The following is a 16,164-nucleotide window of genomic DNA, read 5'->3' as shown; positions in this document are numbered from 1 at the left end:
ACTCCCACACGGTTTTTGGGATTGTTATCGATGTTGATGGTCCTTTGCCGGATATATACCCCATACGTTTCGGTAAGAAGCTTCAATAAGGAAAATATTAGCCTGACCATCTCGGAAACGATTTAATATGACCACGTTGAAGTTTCTAGATCAAACCGCCATCTACCGCTTTTTCGATGAGGCGAGCCTCACCTAATAAAGTATGTATATCGGGTAGGTGGATCTGACAATGGTAAATTTCTCTACATAAAAAAATATACATATAAGTATAGGGGAGGTCTGGGTGTTCTGGGCACTTCAATTTTGGTCAAGTGCAAGAAAAGAAATCTTAGACCTGCCTGTTGTGTGAGCGTTAAATAGATATATATTAAAATTTAATTTCTAAAAATCCAAAAAGTTTTGTTTTAAAAGTATAACTTTTATTTTATTATTATTTTTTTTTAAATATGTATAACTGTTCTCTCGTTTTTCATTATAGTTTGTATGTTTTCGTTTTATTAAATTTTATTGAATGCAGCAACATCAACGCTCTGAACGTACTCGTTTAGCTTTTCGATTTCTTCGGTTAACCAATCGATAGATACTTTATCATCTTCAACCACGCAAGAGATGCTAAGCTTTTGGATACCAAAAGCGACTGGCACAAATTTAGAAGCACCCCATAAGAGCCCATCCGTTGCAATTTTTCTTATTTCTGTTTCCATAACGTTAAGATCAGTCTCATCATCCCATGGCTTAACATCCAAAATCAAACTAGATTTAGCGATAATTTGCGGTTTCTTAAATTTTTTTGCAGCATAAGCAGCCAAACGCTCCTCGCGTATACGTGCGGCATCTGCGTCCTCTTCATCTTCAGAACCGAATAAATCTACATCATCATCATCATCGGCTTTATTATCAGTAGTCGATTGTGCAGGTGCGATGATGGGTGCAGTTGTTCCAGATAACTCGGCATTGACACGTTTTTCTAAAGCTGTTACGCGACTTTGTGTTTCCAAGCATACAGATTTTAAACTCGCTATTAAGTTTCTTAGATCAGCATTATCCTTTTCAATAGCAGAAACACGATCAATGACTTCACCTGAAGCTGGTGCTGTAGTGAGTGTGGCAATGCCGTCCATCTAAAAGATAGTTAAAAAGTATATTTACAATCATTTGCAGTATTAATTTTTTTTGTTTTCTATAAATATGTAATGTTAACAACTAAACGTGCGGAAATGGCCGGATTGAAAAATGTTTGTAAAAAAATATGGATGATTTTTTATATATAGCAAAAACGCTGTTAATTTGAGTAACAAAGAATTTAAATGAAAATACTAATAGTTCTTAAAAGCATATATGAGTTTTTAATTACCTTTTGTAAGGAATTTTTTATGTGCTCTCTGGCCTTAGCGATTTCCGAGACTAAAGTGCACTGACTGTTGGCAGCGTTACCCTTAAAAATAAGTGAACAAATCTTTACAATTTATTAAAAACTAATGAGCACTGTTAAACGATTAAATAATAATATACTTCAAACTAAGGAAACGAACAATTTTTTATGAAACTCCTATGTAAGCTTGTGATATTGCAGGTTTAATATGGCCATATAAAGTTCCCGAGATGGTCGGGCTAGCACCTTAATGGTGCTGTTACCGGAGCGTTCCGGATCTGTATCCGGCAAAGGACCATCACATCGATAACACTCCCCAAAGCCTTCGGGGAGTAACCTTATCGCTACAACAACAACAGGATGTCCGGATTTCCCTACTTTCAGATCTTTTTACGGGTTCTTTCGAATGTGAGTGAAGTGTCTCTCAAAAAACCAAAAAAAAGTATAAAAAAAATATCGCGCTTCTCCCTGGGGAGATTGCCTCTCCACTGGGAGTTTCGGGTATTTGACTTTTAGAACGGGGTTCACCGGGTAATAATCGGCGCAAACCTTAGTGACTCATCATGGGTGAGACTGAGCAGCTGTGCTAGATATTTTAGCTGTCCTATTCGTCAGGAAGTTTTGTACTCTTCATGCTGGTAAAAAAAATTCCTTTGGGATAAAGAGCCCCATCGAAATCTTGTTATATAAATTTTGACTGGGCAGTTTTGCTAAGTCAAATGTTTTTGATTAGAAATGAAGAAATGTTCATTAGATTCGCCGGTGCATGGGTACATTGGTTATTACAATTCATCGTTTACAGAACACTTTTGGACCATGAAAATGTGATGAAATGAGTGATGTAACCCTAAATGTATAACTGAAAGGTAATATAATCTAAAACATTACTAAAAAAAAAGAATTAAAATCACTCAAAACTAATTCAACGAAAAGCTTAATATGTAAGCAAGTTCTTATTCTAACCAACATATGATTATTTTTCTTCGTTGCTTTATTCCTCTTTTTGAACTTCTCTACACCACCACTTGGTTTGGTTCCCATTTTAGTTGGTAAGTTTGGTGGTACATTGACCTGATGCCCGCTTAATAAAATCTTTTCGTCGCTTTCAGAGTTAGTGGTAGATATTTCAGTGAGTTTTAGCCCATTTCCATTCTTTTTGTATTTCATTTTTTTATTTTTCTTCTGTTTAGTTGAAGGTTCTTGAATGACACCATTCATATGAGCATCCCCAATTATTTCATCAACAGTTTTCTTCTCCTTTGTAGTGCAGCATGAAAGGAAATTTATACCATGTCTTATTAGATGTACAGATAAATAATTTCAGACACGTGTACATTCGCCAAATTAAAGTATTGAACAATCATCTTTTTCAAATTCAACTCTTACCTCTTTACCCAAAAGTTCATAATATTGTCGCTCGGCATTATGATAATTTGATTTATCCAACCAAAAGTGATCGGCAGCTAAAGGTGTAGCCATTTTTTTATATAAATTATCTAGAACCCCTAAGTCTGCAAATTCCGCTGCAACGTTCCTGAGGAAGATGTGCACACTGCGATAAATTGTTCTACATTGTGAATGATAACTAAGTGTGATATCTTCTGCATAGACCATGACGGCACGATACAAGGTGGCAGCATGGTGACACCTACAAACATAAATAAAAATTCCATATATTTTGTTTTTGTAAATTCGATGGGCAAATGTCAAAATCGTACTGCGCCGAAAGTTGATGTATCAAATCAAATAAAAAAAGGGTATGATCAGCTGTCCCATGCTGCCACCTTGTATCGTTCCGCCATGGCATAGACGTCAAAATTTCAAAATGATTGGATCACCTGATTTGTAATTGACTATCGCTGTCTCATTCTGTACCTCTTTCTATCACCCGCTAAAGATAGGCGCCATCATATTGAACACGCTGTCAAAACGCTAAAAGTAGCCATATTGAACATCCTGTCAGGCATTTGACAGGTAAGATATCACACTTAATTTAATTACTCTTTCTGACTAAATAATGAGTTATCATACAATTTAACAAAAGAAATAATCAAATATGAATACTTTTGATGATGAAAAACTAAAAAGCATTTTTCGATCACTTTTTGGAATCATTTTTGAAGTCCTTTAATGACTACATTTTAATATTTCATAAAAACCAACAAAAAGAATAATCAAATATGTTTACTTTTGATGATCAAAAACTGAATATAGTTTTTCAATCACATTTTGGAAATAAATTTGAATCGAATGTGGTTACTTTAGCTGATCAAAAATTTATAAACATTTTTCATTCAACTTTCTGAATCTTTTATGAATATATTTGTTGACTGAATAATGAATTTTATACTTGTTGAAATTTTACTTTTCATTAAAAATTTTATTTTTTTCACATACACATATTTTTTCAATCATGAAGCTAAGAAAAAATATATAAAAATTTTATTATTTATGCAAAAGATATTCTTCAAGACAAAAATAAAGTAATGCTGCTCGTGAACGAAGATTTCCCCAACCATTTCTCCCCTTCAGCTTCCCAGAAAATACATAATGATTGGACAATACATAGGTTGTGAGCTATTTGAACCCCAGGTAAGTGAAACTATCTTGACATACCTGGATACGGCTTCAACATCCCGTATCGTATCCGTATTTTAAGATGCAGACGATAATGCTGATGTTGGATGTTGTAGTCGCAGGTGTATATCGGTCAAGTTTGTTTGCGAGTTAGCTGTGGTTCGAATAGCTCACTTTCGCATACTTTCCCCTTATTAAATAAGATTATTATGTAGTATCATATTTTGAATGAGATATGAAGAATAAATGCATTATAATGGCATTCAAAAATGATTCAAAAATCTCAACCAAAACGATTGAAATATGTTCACGAATATGATTAGAAAATGACTGTGAAAAGCAGTCAAATATTACTATAAAACTATTAAAGCTCAATTTTACAATGATATCAAATATGCATAAAAAGCGTTTCGAAATAGGAATCATAAATGATTATTCAGGAATAATCACATTTATGGTACATTTATGGTACATTTTCTCCCGACCATACGTTAATTTTCGAACAGAAAATGCTTTTAAATTTGAACGTTTTTAATCATCTTGGGGTATGATATTTAAATATTTTTTGATCAGAATTTTCAAAAAATGCTGGCTGGGTTAGTTATCATTCACAACGGTATTAATATTAAAAAAATACAGCCGCGGAAGTTGAAGTGACTGTCAATCGAAAAAGAATAGGGTGTTACGTAGCAGGACAGGTTTTATATATTTATATGCAGTTCCAAATTTAACCGAATATACACCCGGTACTATCAGATCCACTTCTGTTCCTCACAACGCAAAACTTGTTACTCTCACGAAATTTAGCGTCAAGCATTGTCATATCTTATTTGCCGAATCATTGCAGTAATTTTGTGTGTTAGTAGAAATGGTAAGCGAATTACTATAAATTATAAATAAAATTAAATTAATTGAGAATTACTATAAACACAAATCTTTTTTTCAGTTTCGCAACCAATATGATAGTGATGTGACTGTGTGGAGTCCGCAAGGACGACTACATCAAGTTGAATATGCCATGGAAGCTGTGAAATTGGGTTCAGCTACAGTTGGTCTTAAAAATGCCGACTATGCTGTGCTAGTTGCTTTACGACGTGCTGCCTCTGAATTATCATCATCACAACGTAAAATTATACCAATTGATGATCATTTGGGCATATCCATAGCAGGAATCACAGCCGACGCACGTGTACTTAGCAACTACTTACGTACTGAATGTTTAAATTACAAGTATGCGTACGCAGCGAGATATCCCGTCTCGCGTTTAATTTCAATGCTTGGAAATAAGATGCAAGCAACTACACAACGTTACGATCGTCGGCCATATGGCGTCGGCCTGCTAGTGGCTGGTTACGATGAGCGGGGTCCACACATATTCCAAGTTGATCCTTCAGCTAACTTTTTCAATTGCAAAGCAATGTCAATTGGTTCACGTTCACAAAGCGCGCGTACATATTTGGAACGTAATATAAGTTCGAAAGGTCGTGATTTTACATGCACAAAAGATGAATTGATTTGTCATGGAATACAGGCTATACGTGGATCGTTGCCTAATGATGAAGATACCGAATCGCCCTTGCTGGTAAGAAATTTGTATGTATTGTATTTAAAAAAAAAAAAAAAAACGGGTGATTGGCTGAAGAGCGGTATTCAATACTGCCTAAAACTCATTGGGTTAGAGGTCATTGGATAATATGAAATATCACAGATGCGTTAAAAAAAACCAAATGCAATGCGAAGTTAGCTAATTGATTTTATTTTTACAGAATATATCTATAGCGATTGTGGGCAAGGGACAACCCTTCAAGATATTGGATGACGCTGAGAGCAAGAAATATTTAGACATGGCCAAGAAATTGCCAGCACCACCCGCGCCAGATGATGATGATGAACCAGCTCCTGGTGGGGATGATGATAAACCTAGTGATGCCCCGGCAGATCCTCAAGTACTCGTGGGAACAATGGATCGCTAAAAATTGTTCTGCTTGCTGCATTTTAGTTACAAAACAACATATATATACATAAATACATTATTATTAAAATAAAAATTAAATTTGTGGAATGCCGTAACCTCTGTAAGTTTTAAACAGTTAACATTTTTTTTTTTTGAAGTATACTTTTAGGAGTTATAACGTATGAGTGCGCAATACTGCGTTTCCATGACGGTTGTGGATGAGCACCGAAGATAAAAATCCCCTCCGGTGAATAGTTTCACAAACGCCAGCATTCTTCAAAATCATTGCCTACCGGTTTTACCTATACAAGAAAGCAGCTGTACTAAACTCATTTCTGCCTAGTACAGCCGGGGATGACCTAGAAGGTTCGAATTGGACATATGTGGAGGTCCACACCAAAACGCAACATTTACATATTTTGAAAATTTTTACCTGTTAATGCAAATCCCTCCCACTTGCAGATATATATCGAAATTTTGAATTTAAAAACTGCAACCAAGTCTTTATTACGTTGACTTGAAAGCCTCATGTAGGACATGAACTTTGTAAATTTTCTCGAAACTTCTTATTGTATAAATGTTTCATTTTGGTGTTGACCTCCACATATAAAATCGGTCCCGAAATATAAGGCTTGACAACTTTTAAGTGCTGGATACAGCCAAAAACTAGAGCGAATTTAATGGAAATAGTAGCTGGCTTCGGTGGTCCATGTTCCAGAGATTTACATCAAATAGAGTTCAAACAATTTGTATGAATGCGGTCAGCCCCCGGAAGTGCATTTCTGCCGTGAAAAGCTTCTCAGCAAAAAATGTAACGGTCTTAGCAGCCTCCTTTCACACTTTGTTTATATTATCTTGATCTTCCAACGGAATTCTCCGAAGAAGCAAATAAATAAATTAAAGAATAAAAAGGCGCCGGGTAACGACGGACTACCCGTCGAGTTATTCAAATAGGAAGGCGCAGTGTTCATAAAGTTCAGGTATCAGCTCCCATGCAAAATATGGTCGGACGAGTTAGGTGGCCTACCTCCAGACTGTAAATTGAGACGATGCCGTAAACCGTGGAATCAGCTTGCTTAACGTTGCGTTTTAGGTTCTATCTAGCGTATACTGCAAAAGACTGACGTACGTCATCTTTTTTCGACTTCAAAATAGCGCTTGACACCGCGAGTTGCTGGTATGTTGCAATGTATGCCTGAACTAAGTTCCCTGCAAAACTATGTAATTGGGCTTTGTCGTTCGTTGAGCAACACAATCAGCAGCGAGGGTTCCAAGAAGACCGTTGTAGTGCCTTTGTCTTCCCTAAAAATGACTGATTACTGCTCAACGCAACAACAATGGTCATTGCCTGGCCTGTCATATTGCCATTTGTAAAGCCAACAACGTTTTACACAGTGGCAAAGGTAACGGCCGAAGACGAGGCTAAGGGGGGGGGGGGGGGGGGGGGTTTAAAGTAACACAATGATAAAGCAAATGATGAAAAGCGTACAGATTGATCTTCTCAAGTGTTACAGGTAATTTAAAAGTCCTCAACTATGAGCACATATGTTGCTATCACATTCATCAAAAGAGCCCAGAAAGTGCAACCAGAGGAGCTAGACTGCATTCAAAGTGTTTGAGCTACACAGCTGGTTTTAGGTAAGCTACGATCATACATTTCAATCAAATAATAAAGTTATAAATGTATTTTTATGTTCTAATTGCAGCACAACCAAGGTTACAATAGTAAAGCTTGAAGACGAAAATAGTAAGCCGATCTTTGTGGCCCTCTATGGACTACAATAAGCCAAAAATGTCTTCGGTTCTTATTAACTTAATGGATAGACACGAGGAACACAAACTCGTTATTGGATGCTGCAATATACGCGGTGAGTCATTTTCACAATCTGTAATACTGATCCACACTGATATGTTCTTGTTGCTGTAGCGATAAGGTTGCTCTCCGAAGGCTTTGGGGAGTGTTATCGATGTGATGGTCCTTTGCCGGATACAAATCCGGTACGCTCCGGTAACACAGCATCATTAAGTTGCTAGCCCGACCATCTCGGGAACGATTGATATGGCCACATTAAACCTTCAGGCCATCCCTCCCTCCCCACCCTCAAGTTCCATGAGGAGCTTGGGGTCGCCAGAGCCTCGTCTGTTAGTGAAACAGGATTCGCCGCGGGTAGGTCAGGTTGACAATTGGGTTTGGAGAAGCTGTATATTGCGCTGGCAACCTGAAGGGTTGCGCTACACAGCCCCTTGAATCTGGTATTTTAGTCGCCTCTTACGACAGGCATACCTACCGCGGGTATATTCTGACCCCCTAACCAGGGGGGGGAGGTTATCCAAGTATCTTTGCCTGTCAATAAAAAGCTTTCTAAGCGTTAATCGCACACTTAACTGTATTATAAAATTAATAAACTCATTGAGACTATGAGCCTCATTAACAGAAAGCGAGCATTTGTTCTGACTCGATTTTCTGAAAAAAGGCTTTCCCCGGGACTTGAACCCAGGACCTTGGTTTTGGTAGACATGTACGCTACCAACACACTACAAAAATATTAACATACAAATTACATCTAAACAATGTGTGATATAAACATTTAAATAGTTTTTAATAGCTTAAAGTTTACGTTGTCATGAGATTTGATTAATACTCTTAACTAATGTTCCATTTGATTCGAATGTGTTTCTTTCCTTCTCGGCATCTGATTGTTGTTGGTTTTGTGCCAAAGTTTTCGAGTACACGGTTGCTTCAATAAGCCTATATGATTTTGGAGTCTCAAAATTTTGACTTGATTCTAAGAGATAATGATACCAGTCTAATGTATTTATAGCAGGCCCTTCGCCGCCTAAATCGGGTGGTAAAATATCTTTGCTGATCATATTGTGTAATGTTGTTAAATTAGTGCCATGCACAAGGAAGCGCCTTTTTATTTTATCATTCAAAAATGGTTTTATCATCGTTAAAGCGATATCAACATACCAGGGTTGTCCTATAAAATGTATACCCTTAAACTTTGCCGGCATACAGTCCTGAAAAAAAAAATAATAATTCGAAAAACTCAAATTAGGAAATATTTCTCTAAGAAAATAATCAGAAGAATAAATAATTTTTTTGCGAGAAAATTTTTTCATCTGTATACAATTGATATAAGAACTAAGGAAATCGCCTCGGAAATTGTTGAATTATGCCCGGTTTTTCAGTGCCAGTTTAAACTACAGTTAAATTTGACCAGAGTTTAACCTTGCCACTTTGTTCGATAACATAAAATTTAGCTGCTCATCTCAGCTTAAGCGACCGAAGTGGCAGGGTTAAACTCTAGTCAAATTTAACTGTAGTTTAAACTCGCACTGAAAAACCAGGCATTAGTTGTAAGCAGTGTAATATCAGGCAAACGGAATACATGGTCCCGTGCCTGAGCTTCGAAAGAGATATTGGGCCCAAAATTATGTCGGAGGTAGGGATGGCTCCATTGATGTTGTTGTTGTAGCAGTGCTTCGACCCATCCAATAGGTACGACCGATCACAAATTGCCATCAATATTCTCTAACGGGAGTCCAAGGAAACTTGCTGTTTCAACATTGGTGGACCATAATGTATGTATGTATGTATGTATTTATTTGAAAATTTGTTCCTAGCACAACAATTTTGACAAATTATTTAACAGTGCTAGTCATGAATAGCATGAGCTATAAAAATTGAACATTTATAATAATAAATTAGATTAATCAAATTAAATTAAATATAGCGGACAATAGTGAAATATTTATGTATGTAAATGTAAATCTTAAAACTAAAGAAAAGTAGTTAATAAATATTAAAAGACAGCAGTAGTGATGATAACCTTTGGCTGGTTATAGATTGAATAGTATTTAACAAACAAAGAAAGAAGACACAGAGAAAGGAAAAGGACTTAGAAATGAACATTTTAACAACAACAATTTGAGATCCAGTTTAAGAGTCGTTAAAAAATGATGTTAGCTCTTTTCTGAAGTGCAGAGCATTACTTAAGAGTCGAAGACTAGTAGGTAGCGAGTTCCAAAGACGTATTGCAGTAACAAAGAATTGGCGCTCAGAGGTTAGCGAGCGGTATCTGATGTGCTTAAGAAGAAGCACCGATCTTGATGATTGCAGAAAAATAAGCTTACGATATAGATAGTCAGGTTCCTTCGTGTGTATCAATTTATGGAGGAAGGACAGTGTTTTGACTTTTAAAAGATTTTCGAAAGAAATGTTTAGCAACCTTTCAGCATGTTGAGATACGTGGTCAAATCTTTTCAACCCATAAACATATCTAGCAATGTTGTTGTAAACAACATTTAGTTTGTTCTTGCACAGATAGTCACAGTTTGAGTAAATCACACAACCATGGAGTAGCGTAGGTATTAAGTACGCTTTAGCCAGAAGTAGTCGTATGTGCAAAGGCGTGAAATACTGTGTTAACCATAGTGTACGAAGCATTCCATACACTTTCCCAACCGTTCTAAAAATATGGTCTTTCCATGTCAATGTTTTGTTAAAAATTACACCTAAGTTTTTCGCCGTATCTACGTATTCTATAACGGAATTGTCGAACACTACATTCTCTAAATCATTAGTGGGAAAAGACCTTCTATGAATAACAATACATTTTGACTTATTCGGGTTTATACATAAGCCATTCATAGCAGCCCATGAAAATATTTGATTCAAATCGTGGTTTAAGTTACTTATGCACAAGCTAGTTTGATCACGAGGACAACACGTAAATAACTGCACATCATCAGCGTAGATATGAACATTACAATACTTAAGGACATCGGGTAAGTCATTGATGTACAGAACAAATAACAGAGGACCCAGGATAGAGCCTTGAGGGACGCCTCTTAAGACATGAAGGAAGTCAGACTTTTCACCATCTATACATACTGCTTGAGTCCTATCGCCAAGATATGATCTTATAAGGGCAACTGCATGACCAGAGAAGTTAAATAGGTTTTCCAGCTTCCTACAGAGCAGAGTGTGGTCTACAGAATCGAAAGCTTTGGAGTGGTCAAGAAGTGTTAAGAAGGCAATGTAACTTTCATCCACTCGCTCACGAATTTCTTCTGTCACAGATAATAGTGCCGTTGTACAGCTCCGCTTTGACCTGAAACCGGACTGACTATCTGACAGGAGCTTGTATTCATGTACATATGATACGATTTGCCCATGTAGAATACGTTCAACGACCTTAGAGAGGAAAGGGAGTATGGCTATTGGTCGATACTCATTATTTTGTTTACGGATTGGAATAACTTTTGCAGCTTTCCAGTATATTGGGAAGACACCGGTCGTCAAAATTGAGTTGACCAAGTAAGTAATGTGGGGAAGGATTTTGGGAAGAATGACTTTTAAAAACTTTGAACATATACCATCAAGCCCCATTGCGTTAGACTTCACAGAAAGTATGGCTTGGATAACATCACAATAATCGACACAAACAAACTCGAAAGGGCTAGTGTCAACATTAACACGCACGGAGTAGTTATCAATACACACATTGTCGGCTGAGTTTGGTAGTCTTACAAAAGTATTATTTATTTCGTTGATGTCGACATCAGGGGGATGAGACAGGTCACTTTTGGGCTTACCAATTCCTATTTGTTTGATTTTGTTCCACTTTTCCTTTGTATTCAAAGCAGAACTAAACTTATACTTAAAATAATTTGCCTTGGCCAGCCTTATGGCTTTGTTTGCAATAAGCCGAGCTGTTTTAAAGCAGCTATGCGCTTCGACTGTTTTGTACCTTTTCCACCGTGAGTAGGCTTGGTTACGAAGGTGGATAAGGTGTTTTAATGTAGCATTGAACCAAGGGCTATTCTTGTATTTAAGTGTTTTTATTTTTAGTGGAACGTGATCATCGAATAACTTATTTATATTATCCTGCAGAAACTTTGTCTGGTCATCAACCGATGTTAACGTACGAATCAAGCTCCATTCAACCGACTCAACGGACTCAGCAAGGGAATAATAATCTATACTTCTGTAATCGCGATACGCGAACGAACTTGGCCTACATGATGTTTGGAAGTTGTAGTTTAGGAATATCAGGTCGTGTTTTGAGAAGCAGGAGGCGGATAGTTGCGTGTAGTGAATCATTTTATGAAGATCATTGACAAAAAATAAATCTAATAGAGAAGAGTTAGTATTTGTGAAATGCGTTGGTATAGCACAGTTTGTGGGAAAAAGTCCCAGAGATTCCATGAGAGGGGTGTTAGAGGCGTTGGTTCCAGATTACAATAAAAGATATGGTTGGTGTCATGTGGGGTGTCGGTGATAATGTCAGGTTTCACGAACGCAAAAAAACTGTAGAGATCAGGGAGGTAGCCGTTTATTCTGTTGCAAAACTCATCGATCTGTGGCCATTATTAAGCAGTCATCGGCGTAGGAAACGATAGTAACTCCTTCTGGCTTTGATATGTAGAAGTTAAACAAAAGTGGGGATAGGACACCACCCTGTGGCACCTTCAGTCGGTTCTATGTACCGGAGCGACTCGCTTCCCAAGGCAGTCGGTTCTATGTACCGGAGCGACTCGGGATTTTTCCCGACCAAGGACTGTCATTTCAGTGTAACCCCCATTTAATTTAGCTACATGGATTGATGGTAGCTGTTCACCGTGTCAATCCAGAAATATGTATGTAGATCCCACAGGCTACCAGATTACTGCAGCGTCTTTCAGGCGGAAAATATAACCGTGAAGAAAGCAGCAGACATTCTGGAGGAATCGTGCTTAAGTCGCAGTCGCCTTGCATGTATGATATATAGATATATATATAAACCTTCGGGGAGGGTTTGTATGATTTAATCGGGGATTGCCCGTATTGCTTTTTTTTAAATGTATGAAAACATTTATTTGAAGCAATTTGTTAATTTTATAATTTATTTAATAATTTGGGAGTGTCTTAATCGCTACGACACAACAACAATTTTTACTCAAGAATGACTTTTTGAAGGTTTTCTTAACGATCTTCGTTGTCAGTGAAGATTTTCGACGCAACACAAAGTAATTTCCACGCTTCATATATAAGCTCCAAAATGCCGTATTCGCTTTTGATCTGGAAAAGTCTCCCTATTACTTTAAAATTCAAGACCGGATTATGAGGGTCGTAAAATTTTGGTTGTTCTACTATTGATTTCATCTGTCTGGTTATTTTACATCATGATTTAAATAGATTTTCGTTCGAAAATTTGTTTCCTTTCATCATTGCACAAAACAAGAATCCCACCTGGTGATTTCATGATGGTATCCAGGCCCGGCCGCAGGGGAGTTGACTTCAGATTTTATCAAAATTTATTTTTTTTAAAGCAGCATCACAGTATTTAAAAATATAAAAGCTAATTTTAGTCACATGAAAAAAAAAAAATGTATAGAATACTAGCCTTTACCCGCGGCCCCGTCCGCAAGGAGAAAATAAAATATATGTGCTATTCACGTTAGCCTGCTTATCAAGTTATCTGTTTAAAAATTATTTTTGTCTAATGTATTTTATTTTTGTAATTTAGTAAAAAAAAAGAACTAAATGAGAAGATAAGCAGAAAGGTACGCTTTCATGAATAGTACAATACAGTTTTTTCGAATTAAAAAAATACATTTTGTTTTTAAATTAAATTAACTGATACGAAGGGGGTGAAAGAATTACTACTCATAGAACAAAGGTGTGGAACTACAATTAGCTAAAACTAAAGAGAATTTTTTAGATGAAAATAGTGTTGCTTTTTCGGGTTTTAGTTGATTAAAATATTACAAAAAGTGTAATTATAGTTATAACAGTTCCTTACACTATTATAGAACGAAAAAGCTGTGTTAGATTGAAGATAAAACATACCGAATTTTAATTACGAATAATTAGCAGTAAATCCACGGCCATAAAAGCTCATAATTTAAAAAGGCATGTGTGCTGAACTACCGGTTGCGAAGAGACCTAAAATGATCCCGGAAGGGTTCCAAGAAGATACTAAAATTCCAGGACAGATCCCGAAAATCATCCAGAAATGAACCAGGAGGGGTCCCAAAATGATTCAGAAATAGTCCCGAAAAGGTCCCGAAATTACCCTTATGGGTTCCCGTACAGATCCCGAAAACCATCCAGAAATGATACCGAAAGGCTCCCCAAATCATCCCTTCTTAGTCCCGAAAAGTACAGGAATGGCCCCGACGGGATTCCTGACGGATCCCGAAAACCATCCATAAATTATGCCGGACGGGACACCAAATGATCCCGAAAAAGTCAAGAAATGGCCCCGACGGGATCCCGGATGGATCCCAAAAACCATACTGAAATGATGTCGGAAAATACCCCAAATTATCCCGAAATAGCCCCGAAAAAGTCCCGAAATGATCCCGACGGGATCCCGAAAACTCCAGAACTGATGCCGGAAAGGTCCTCAAATTATCCCCTAATAGTCCCGAAATGACCCTGACGGGATCCCGGACGGATACCGCAGATTATCCAGAAATGATGCCGAAAGGGTCCCCATTTGAGCCCGTATCAGTCGAGAAAAAGTCCCGAAGCGACGGGATCCCGAAAACTTTATAGAGATGATGCCGGAAGGTAAATAGTCCCGAAATTACCCGAACGGGATCCCGGAGGGATCCCTAAAACCATCCAGAAATGATGCCGGACGGGACCCAAATGATCTCGAAGAAGTCCTGAATTTACCCCGACGGTATCTCCAAAACCACCCAGAAATGATGCCGGAAGGAACCCCAAAAAATTCCGAAAAAGTCCCGAAATGACCCCGACGGGATCCCGGACGGATACCGAAAACCATTCAGAAATAATGCCGGTAGGTACCCCAAACTGATCCCGAAATATTCCCAAAATGACCCCGTCGGGATCCCGAACGGATCCCCAAAACTATCCAGAAATGATGCCAGAAAGGTCTTCAAATGATCCCCCAATAGTCTCGAAATCACCCTGACGGAATCCAGGACGGATCCCGAAAACCATCCAGAAATGATGCCGAAAGGGTCCCCAAATTATCCCGTATTAGTCGAGAAAAAGTCCTGAAACGACCCCGACGGAATCCCGGATGAATCCCTAAAACAATCCAGAAATGATGCCGAAAGGGTCCCCAAATGATCCCGTATTAGTCGAGAAAAAGTCCCGAAATGACCCCGACGGGATCCCGGACGAATCCCGAAAACCATCCAGAAATGATGCCGGAAAGGACCCCAAATGATCCCGAGAAATTCCCAAAATGACCCCGACGAGATCCCGGACGGATCCCGAAAACCATCCATAAATGATGCCGGTAGGTACCCCAAATGATCCCGCAAAAGTCCGAAAATGACCCCGACGGGATCCCGGATGAATCCCGAAAACCATCCAGAAATGATGCCGGAAAGGAACCCAAATGATCCCGAAAAAGTCCCAAGATGAGCCCGACGGGATCCCGGACGAATCCCGAAAACCATCCAGAAATGATGCCGGAAGGGACCCCAAATGATCCCGGAAAAGTCCCGAAATGATCGCGACGGGATCCCGGACGTATACCAAACCATCCAGATGTGATCCCGGTAGGTACCCGAAATGATGCGGAAATAGTCCCGAAATTACCCCGCCGAGAGCCCCGACGGATCCAGGAAACTATGCAGAAATGATGCCGGAGAGGTCCTCAAATGATCCCCTAAGAGTCCCGAAATGATCCCGCGCGGATCCCGGACGGATCCCGAAAACCATCGAGTAAGGATGCCGAAAGGGGCACCAAATAATCCCGCATTAGTAGAGAAAAAGTCCGTAAATGACCAAGACGGGATCCCCGACGGATACCGAAATCCATCTAGAATGATGCTGGAAGGGACCCCAAATGATCCCGTGTTAACCGGGAAAAAGTCCCGAAATGACCCCGCCGGTATCTCGGACGAACCCCGGAAACTATGCAGAAATGATTCCGAAATAGTCCCGAAATTATCCCGTCGAGATCCCGTACGGATCCCGGAAACTATGCAGAAATTATGCCGGAAAGGTCTTCAAATGATCCCCTAATTGTTCCGAAATTACCCTGACGGGATCCCGGACGGATACCGAAATCCATCCAGAAATGATGCCGAAAGGTTCCCCAAGGATCCCGTATTAGTCGAGAAAAAGTCCCGAAATGACCCCGACGGTATCTCGGACGAACCCCGGAAACTATGCAGAAATGATCCCGAAATTACCCCGTCGAGATCCCCGACGGATCCCGGAAACTATGCAGAAATGATGCCGGAAAGGTCTTCAAATGATCTCCTAATAGTCCCGAAATGATCC

At 38.6% G+C, this 16,164-nt stretch overlaps 3 protein-coding genes across 10 annotated transcripts in view; 1 reads left to right on the top strand and 2 right to left on the bottom strand.

The window, feature by feature from the left end:
* Positions 1 to 397: 397 nt before the first annotated feature.
* Positions 398 to 2,970, bottom strand: eEF1delta (elongation factor 1-delta). Of its 2 annotated transcripts, XM_067764763.1 has the most exons (4): positions 2,759 to 2,970; positions 2,336 to 2,629; positions 1,355 to 1,435; positions 398 to 1,121 (listed from the first exon to the last, which is right to left on the bottom strand). In XM_067764763.1, exons 1-4 carry the CDS (start codon positions 2,849 to 2,851, stop codon positions 498 to 500), a joined length of 1,092 nt encoding a protein of 363 aa, XP_067620864.1. In that variant the 5' UTR covers positions 2,852 to 2,970; the 3' UTR covers positions 398 to 497. The 2 variants fall into 2 exon arrangements, with proteins under 2 accessions (XP_067620864.1, XP_067620865.1); XM_067764764.1 differs by lacking the exon at positions 2,336 to 2,629 and having other exon boundaries at positions 2,759 to 2,963.
* A 1,709-nt stretch (positions 2,971 to 4,679) lies between these two features.
* On the top strand, positions 4,680 to 6,019 carry Prosalpha6 (Proteasome alpha6 subunit). The gene is made up of 3 exons (XM_067764772.1): positions 4,680 to 4,820; positions 4,896 to 5,531; positions 5,716 to 6,019. The coding sequence occupies exons 1-3, from the start codon at positions 4,818 to 4,820 to the stop codon at positions 5,920 to 5,922; spliced, it is 846 nt and encodes a 281-aa protein (XP_067620873.1). The 5' UTR covers positions 4,680 to 4,817; the 3' UTR covers positions 5,923 to 6,019.
* Positions 6,020 to 8,281: 2,262 nt separating this feature from the next.
* Positions 8,282 to 16,164, bottom strand: part of LOC137239451 (clavesin-2-like) — a 56,275-nt gene continuing 48,392 nt past the window's right edge. For all 7 annotated transcript variants that reach the window (XM_067764771.1, XM_067764767.1, XM_067764766.1 and 4 more), the window contains one exon: positions 8,282 to 8,924. In XM_067764771.1, the coding sequence (XP_067620872.1) occupies positions 8,526 to 8,924 (399 nt within the window). In that variant the 3' untranslated portion in view covers positions 8,282 to 8,525. The remainder of the gene's footprint in view (positions 8,925 to 16,164) is intronic.

This window comes from Eurosta solidaginis, chromosome 2 (genome assembly GCF_040869045.1).
Source record: "Eurosta solidaginis isolate ZX-2024a chromosome 2, ASM4086904v1, whole genome shotgun sequence".
NCBI lineage: Eukaryota > Metazoa > Arthropoda > Insecta > Diptera > Tephritidae > Eurosta > Eurosta solidaginis.
The sequence above is the reverse complement of the archived record's forward strand: the minus strand, read 5'-3'. Positions and strand labels throughout refer to the sequence as shown.

Excerpts from the sequence above, each read along its gene's own strand:
- eEF1delta (XM_067764763.1), bottom strand. The coding sequence starts at position 2,851 with ATGGCTACACCTTTAGCTGCCGATCACTTTTGGTTGGATAAATCAAAT. Across the intron at positions 2,630-2,758 it reads ATGAACTTTTGGGTAAAGAG|GAGAAGAAAACTGTTGATGA; the intron begins GTAAGAGTTGAA and ends TGCACTACAAAG. Across the intron at positions 1,436-2,335 it reads AGAAAAATAATCATATGTTG|GGTAACGCTGCCAACAGTCA; the intron begins GTTAGAATAAGA and ends CTTATTTTTAAG.
- Prosalpha6 (XM_067764772.1), top strand. Across the intron at positions 5,532-5,715 it reads ATACCGAATCGCCCTTGCTG|AATATATCTATAGCGATTGT; the intron begins GTAAGAAATTTG and ends TTATTTTTACAG.